The sequence below is a fragment of the Triticum aestivum genome, chromosome 6D, assembly GCF_018294505.1.
Source record: "Triticum aestivum cultivar Chinese Spring chromosome 6D, IWGSC CS RefSeq v2.1, whole genome shotgun sequence".
Classification (NCBI taxonomy): Eukaryota; Viridiplantae; Streptophyta; class Magnoliopsida; order Poales; family Poaceae; genus Triticum; species Triticum aestivum.
The window spans coordinates 136422623-136430207 of NC_057811.1; the positions used below are offsets into that span (position 1 = coordinate 136422623).

Sequence of the window (7585 nt, forward strand, 5' to 3'; positions counted from 1 at the left end):
GACGAGCCGCGGAGCCGGAGCCCTTTCACTCCACACTTTTTACAGCGTACGCACGCACACGCTCATCTTCTCGGCTCTCTCTCTAGCTCACCTGGCCGACTGGCAGCCACGTACACGGAGCCGCCGCCACCTGCTGCGACATGGCCGTCCTTCCTTTCAGGCTGCGGCTGCGCACGGCGGCCATTTCCGGCTTGAGCCCCTCGACCTCTGTCGTCTGTCCTAGCAGGCAGCACAGAGACGGCGGCTCCTTCTCCTGCCGTGCCGCGGCGGCAGCCGGCGGACCGATCATCGTCTCCGGGGATCCGCCCACGTTCGTCTCCGCCCCCGGCCGCCGCATTGTCGCTGGTGCGTATACTATCGTCTGTTCGCTTTTCTCTCTCTCTCTCTCTCTCTCTTTTTTCTTTCTTTCTGATTCTGAAGAAATAGACAGCTCTGCGTATCCGTTCAACGGCCAAGCGCCGAGCCATTTGTAACTGCATGCTTGTGCTTGCCAGTATCCTGCCTGATCACACATGTGCTCGATCATCTCTTTGGTTAATTAACTTGGTGGGAAATTTTGCCAATAGAAAAGAAGAAGAGTGACACGGTCATGAGGAATTTATCTTTCACAGCGTCATCATCTGAACATGAACTTTGCGTTGCAGTTGGGGACCTCCATGGTGATCTCCACCAAACGAGAGCTGCTCTGGTGATGGCCGGTGTCCTGAGCGCGGAATCAGATTGTCATGTGTGGACAGGCGGGCAGACGGTACTTCTACGTTTACACCACACATTTCAAGTTTTATTTATTATCCGTTTCTTTTTTGAAATTTCCATTTCTAGGTTCTTCTTAGGGATTGACTAGATAGCGCTTTCTTGTAGAATAATAGCCTTGGTAACCTACTTGCCAAAATGTAGGGCATCTTTGGATTTTACCTTTTTTTTAGTAGACAATGGTCTTGTTGGTCCATTCTGAATCATGAATTGTGGTGCTTGGTTAGACTAGAATCCTTAAGTTTGTATTTATATTTGATTCTGAATGTTCTACAACCGTTTATCCTGAACTCTAGCCCACTTTTGGTTAATGGTTCTGCATTTTGGGGTTTCTCGAAACTGTAAGAAAACATAAATATAGGGAATGCTCTGAAAGTGTAACCCACAGACACTATGACTTCTGTGTGTGCAGAAAAAACGACAATAGATAAAGATTACTTTTGCATTTTTTATGACACAGATAATCATATTTATTAATGAATCTTTGCAAGTTCTCATTCCATAGCAGTTCTTGCTTTCATTAACACTTTCAAATTTGTCGAAACTTCGGAGGTCCAAAACCACCGTAGCGGATAAGGTTTTGGGGCCTTGTTTGCCTATCAAAGGTTCCAGGAAAATCCTGTTATAGTAATTTCCCATACCAATATGATCATTCTCATTCCATACAAAAAACGCAAGAGATAACTGAATGTCTCTTTTTTCTCACTGGATACAAATATTCATATTTTGGGATGACGTTATGCAGGTTACTGTTTCATTGCATTTTCCTACTACAGGAAACTTTTAATATTTTTGAAAGGCAAGAAATACAAAACATTATTAAAATCAGACAAGGATTTAAGCGGTTTTGGAAAGTGTATGACCAATATTGACGGTTTCGTAGTCAGGCTTAAAACCGAACCAAGCACTACTTTAGCATACTGTGTCTGTGTTCTCTACTGCTCTCAGGTGGAGTGTGTTTAAAAATTGAACCTTTTAGACAAATGTGTGATGTGCTTGTTTTTATTTTATTTCACAAAATGTGTGTGATGTGCTTGTGTACAGGTTCTGGTTCAAGTTGGGGATATCCTTGACCGCGGAGAAGATGAAATCGCAATACTGTCCCTGTTGAGTTCACTCAATGTGCAAGCAAAATCTCAAGGCGGTGCTGTGTTTCAGGTTTGACCATTACATCATGTCCTTCTAAGTACTCTACAACATTGTAATACTTACGAGAAAATGTTAGGTAAACGGAAATCATGAAACAATGAATGTGGAAGGCGATTTCCGGTACGTCGATCCAGGATCATTTGATGAGTGTATACGCTTCCTGGAATACTTGGAGGAATTTGATGGCGAGTGGGATGATGCTTTCCTCAACTGGGTTAATGTTTCTCAAAGGTGGAAGGAAGAATATCGGGTGTCGCCTAATGGTGACTGGCTTCCTTTGAACTTTGTCAAGGTAACAAAGCATTGACTGTCAATGAATAATGACTGAGCTTGTTCAATTAACCACATTCGGATATACAATGTTCATATTGTTATACGTACATTTCCAATTTTACTACATCGGTAAGTACATCCCAAATCTACAACAAAATGAAAATAAAAGAAATAACCAGCAGCATTTCATTCAATGAATAGCCTTGAAAAAATGGGTAATGATGTATTCTCTTCTGCTTCTGAGATATTTCCCTCCAAATGCCGATACAGAAAAATAAAGGGTTCGCTGCAAGAGCATCACTTTTTAAGCAAGGTGGACCATTAGCTTGCGAATTGGCACGGCATCCTGTTGTCCTGAATGTCAATGATTGGATGTTTTGCCATGGTGGCCTTCTTCCTCATCATGGTGAGTCGCTCAAGAGATTGTGCGTTTTGAGCTCAGCATTTACAATTCTGCTTCTAATATAAAAAACTGCACCTAGTATGTTCCACTTGATATCACATATTTCTGTAATTGGTCTGTGTCATCTAAGATTCTAAGTCCATTTCCACTCCATAGTTGAATACGGGATCGAACGCATCAACAAGGAAGTATCAAATTGGATGCAATGTTCAAATGAAGACAGCGATGATACCAATCTCCCCTTCATGGCTACCAGAGGATATGACAGTGTAGTATGGACTCGTTTGTACTCTCAAGATTCAGTCGAAAGGACGCGGCGTTCTTGGGATGTGAGAAGATCCAACCCACTAAACATATGGTTTCATTTTTCACCATGGAAAATGTTTGTTAGTTACAGAACTGTTGTCACATGCTTAACATAATTATCATACAAATATTTTTGTTGGTTTCAGCTATCTTCTATTATCGCTGAACAAACATTGAAATCTGTTGGAGCTAAAGGAATGGTCGTCGGACACACTCCCCAGACTCGTGGAGTGAACTGGTATACATTGTTCTCAATTGGGTAAAGAAAAGATACCAATATTTTCTCAAATAAGCTATAGATGACTGTCTCTTTGTTCCCAGCAAATGCGATGGTAAAGTTTGGTGTATTGATGTGGGCATGTCTTATGGTGTACTGCATTCGAGACCAGAGGTAAATTTATTCCTTTTGGCCTAATTCATGACATCCCTTGTTTTGTCCTAAGTATTGTGCTCTTCTACAAACATTTAGTGTTTGCTACGTTAGGATTAATTTGCTAAATCCATAGTGTGGTTAATTGTTGTAGGTCTGCCGCATTATATATTTTTCCAGTTTTAATGAAGAAATGACTTGATTTCTCGAAAATTTAAGCCTGCATGACTAGTAAAATTTCATATGTTGATGCACATAAACGTGTTTTCCTTATTGAATGATAAGGATTTAGGACAAAACAATTTTTTGGTGTCTGATGTTCAACTCTAATGGCTAGGTCCTAGAAATAGTCAATGACAGACCAAGAGTTCTAAAGGGCCAGAGGGACTCATACGATGAGATGGAAGTGCTGGACTATTTATGAAAGCTCGAAATTTATGTAAGCACTCTTAAATTCATCTCTCCTCTTAGTCCTCAAAACTGGGTAAATCATCTTTGAAGAATCTGCGAAAATAAGAGTTTTATTATTTATTGGGACAATAATTTGTTACAGGAAACCTACAAATTTCATTTTTATTTATTGCTTGCCATGCCTGAAAAATTCATGAGTGAAATAGGTATGCTATTGCAGGTATATAACAGGCAGCATTTTACTGGGAAAGATATTATAGAAGACAGTTTTGGGTGGACACCCGGTTGACTAAATTCTTCAGGACATATATACATCAAAAGAAACCAACCGGCTTTCCATAACGGTTAGTACATTTTCTGTTGACAAAACAGCATACCTCTTTGAACGTATGTGATTCAATCATCTAGCTTCACAAACTTGAAATTACTTTTCATTCTATGCCCCTACTGAAATATATGGTCTTCCAAAGTAGCTAATTTGAATTCAATGATTGAATCCACCATGTAAAACCTGTGTGTGTAAGTTACAATTAGGAAGAACAACTCCAGAATACATGAAAGTGATCATGCTATATCTTAAAGCAAATGCAGAAAACAGAGTGATATTTAAAGTTTGATGTATTCAGCACCCAAGGTTTGGGTTTTTCTGCACCTTCGTATGCACAGAAGGGGGTGGGGGTAAGGGAGGGCGTGGACAACAAATATCTGAATATTTTCTTTTTCAGTACTTTCCAGGACTGTTCACTCAGTCTTACATCGCAATGTATCGGCTTGCTCATGAGGAAGGAACATAATAATAAATCATGAGCAACAACACTGTTATCATCTTCAAGTGTTCATCAAGAAGGCGAAGGACAGCCGGGCACTCATCCATAGGAATTGGGGTAAAGTTGTGTGTGCCATACGCATGGAGGAGAGCACAGTATGGGCATTTCGCTTCTTCTGCTTCGCCAACAACCCGGCTGGCCTTCACCTAGAATGTTAATGTCTATGATGCTCATGATGTTAAAGATTTGAGATGTCAAATGAGTATTGCCACGGTGGCACTTGTATATGTATGCTACGGTGCTATTGTGATATCCATTAACTATGCAATGGTGGTTGAACATTTGTTATGTTTGGGTATGTTTGATTTATATGAATTATGTTGTGGGTCTATGTTCAAATTAAAATTCTGACCAATTTGCTTATTGCATGGATTAAATTATGCAAAAATTACGTTCGACACGATCCAGAAAAACAAACCATGTGCAATGGACAACCATAACACAAACGATTGAATCAAAGTGCGCAATAGACCAAATAACGCACATGTTCTACCATTAAAACATCGTGTGTGATGAATCAGTATAACACACACAATTGTGCAATGCCAACCATATGCGATGCACGACACTGACACACATGTTTTCTTTGTAATGAATCGTGTGGGATGGACGTACAATCGCACATGTTCTGTTGAGCCAATTGTATGTGATTGTCCGTGTCACTGCACACAATTCATCCACGGCAAACGTGTGGGATGGTGACCCCATCGCACATGATTGTCCTTCCATCTGCAGTGAACCCCCAATCGCAAACCCACGCAACCACATGGTTATTGAAATTGTGTGCTATGGGGGTGGGGGTGGGGGGGGGGGGTGAACCATGTGGGTTGATATGATTTGCACTAGTGGTACCATGTGAGAACTAGCCATTTGATAATTATAATCATAATGGTGGCAACCGTGCCAAATTAAAGTTAATAGTATGTGTAGAAATTATGGGTAAGCGTCTCAATCTCCATACATGGAGACCCCCAGGTATATATTGATATGTAGCGTGATACAGGAGGTAGCAACGTCGAGGCTAACCACAGGAGATATTACAGGAGGTGGAGGTTTAGAAGATAGAGATAAAACTTAACAGAAAATCTATCCTAACTACTCAAACGTGAGGGCTAAGGTTGGTTCGGCTGGCCCAAGAGTCCTGTAACGCAACAATATGTTTAACATCCTCCCTTAATATGAACTTCTCAAGTTTAGATTACGCTTGAATTCCTCAAACGGTCCAGTAGGCAATGCTTTTGTGAACCCATCAGCAACTTGGTCCTTTGAAGGAATAAACCGAATCTCCAGTTCTTTACTAGCAACCCTCTCTCTAACAAAGTGATAATAAATCTCAATATGTTTTGTTCTTACATGAAAAACAGGGTTAGCAGAGAGGTATGTGGCACCAATGTTGTCACACCAGAGACATGGAGTTTGTGTATGATATATCCCAAGTTCTTTAAGCAAAGACTTAACCCATATGATTTCTGCTGTTGCATTGGCTAGTGCCTTGTATTCTGCCTCAGTACTTGATCTTGACACTGTTGCCTGTTTCTTTGCACACCAGGAAATTAAGTTGGGTCCAAAGAAAACTGCAAAACCACCTGTTGACCTTGTGTCATCCAAACAACCTGCCTAATCAGAATCAGAAAAAGCACTAACAAGTGTAGAGGTTGACTTGGTGAAGGTTAGTCCAACACTTAGGGTGTTCTTCACATATCTCAGTATGTGTTTGGCAACAGTCCAATGAGAAGAGGTAGGCGCATGAAGAAACCGACACACTTTATTTACTACAAAGGAAATGTCAGGCCTGGTGAGTGTCAGATACAGAAGTGCTCCTACCAAACTTCTGTATTTGGTACCATCCTCTTGACTCAGAGGTACACCCTCTGCAAGAGATAATTTTTCTGAACTGGAGAGTGGTGTTGGTGATGGCTTGCAGCCCTGTAACCCTACCTTGTTCAAAAGATCAGACGCATATTTTTCTTGAGAAAGATGAAGACCACCTTCCCTGTTTCTCTTTACCTCAATGCCAAGAAAGAAGTGCAAGTCACCTAAATCTTTTAGAGCAAAGTCTGGCTGCAAGTCTTTCAAAAGTGTTGTGACTGCCTCATTAGATGAGCTAGTAACAATAATGTCATCAACATAAATGAGCACAAAAATAATAGTGTGGCATCGATGATAAATAAACAGAGAAGTATCAGACTTGGAGGGAACAAAACCAAGATTCTGCAGTTTTGAGCTCAACCAAGAGTACCATGCTCTTGGAGCCTCTTTCAGGCCATAGAGTGACTTATCAAGCCTGCAAACATGGAATCGTTTATGAGGATCTTCAAACCTAGGTGGTTGCTTCATATAGACTTCCTCTTCCAGAACACCATGAAGAAACGCATTCTGCACATCTAGCTGGCGGAGACACCATCCACGAGACACAACAATGGACATAACAAGGCGAATAGTGGCAGCTTTAACAACGGGACTGAAGGTGTCCTCATAGTCAAGTCCATACCTCTGCTTGAACCCTTTGGCAACAAGTCGGGCTTTGTAGCGATCTATAGCACCGTCAGACCGTAGCTTGATGTGGAACACCCACTTGCAGTCAATTACATTTGCACCAGGCTGTGAAGGAACAAAATGCCATGTATGATTTTTGTGAAGAGCTTCAAATTCTTCAACCATAGCTTGTTTACATTGAGGATCAGCAAAGGCTTGAGAAACAGTACGAGATTCTCCTGGAGCAGCGTCTGGAACAATCAGACCATATTTAGTTTTATAATTTATAGGTACAAGAGTCCCTGTTTGAAGGCGAGTGTGAGGCAGCGTAGAAGGCACAAAAGATCCAGCAAGAGCTGCTGCACCCCGGCAAGCATATCCAGCTGATCCCGAGGAAGATGGCGTGTCCAGACCGCCCAGATCTTCCGTGGTTGGCGCAGACAGCGGTGAAGACAAATCCGGCGTAGAGGATCCGGCGGAGCCAGCCGTATCCGGCGTGACAGGCGCACCGTGCCCGCCTGGCACGTTGGAGATGGAGCGCGGGGCCCGCAGGGTGTATACTCGCGGGGTTGGCGCGTAGCACACGGGCGACCGATCCCTGACCGGTGATTGGTGCAT

At 42.0% G+C, this 7585-nt stretch overlaps 1 protein-coding gene across 3 annotated transcripts; it reads left to right on the forward strand.

Annotated features, from left to right (window-relative positions):
- LOC123144128 (shewanella-like protein phosphatase 1) lies at positions 1–4821 on the forward strand. Of its 3 annotated transcripts, none has more exons than XR_006471278.1 (11): positions 2–345; positions 645–748; positions 1798–1911; positions 1979–2194; positions 2446–2581; positions 2735–2907; positions 3031–3122; positions 3206–3275; positions 3592–3693; positions 3872–4009; positions 4391–4821. XR_006471278.1 is itself a non-coding variant. In XM_044563161.1 (9 exons), the coding sequence occupies exons 1-9, from the start codon at positions 141–143 to the stop codon at positions 3676–3678; spliced, it is 1197 nt and encodes a 398-aa protein (XP_044419096.1). In that variant the 5' UTR covers positions 1–140; the 3' UTR covers positions 3679–3696. The 3 variants fall into 3 exon arrangements, 1 of the variants encoding a protein (XP_044419096.1); XR_006471277.1 differs by having other exon boundaries at positions 3–345; positions 3886–4009; XM_044563161.1 differs by lacking the exons at positions 3872–4009; positions 4391–4821 and having other exon boundaries at positions 1–345; positions 3592–3696.
- The last annotated feature ends 2764 nt before the right edge of the window (positions 4822–7585 follow it).

Excerpts from the sequence above, each read along its gene's own strand:
- LOC123144128 (XM_044563161.1), top strand. The coding sequence starts at position 141 with ATGGCCGTCCTTCCTTTCAGGCTGCGGCTGCGCACGGCGGCCATTTCC. Across the intron at positions 1,912-1,978 it reads AAGGCGGTGCTGTGTTTCAG|GTAAACGGAAATCATGAAAC; the intron begins GTTTGACCATTA and ends AGAAAATGTTAG. Across the intron at positions 2,195-2,445 it reads TTCCTTTGAACTTTGTCAAG|AAAAATAAAGGGTTCGCTGC; the intron begins GTAACAAAGCAT and ends ATGCCGATACAG.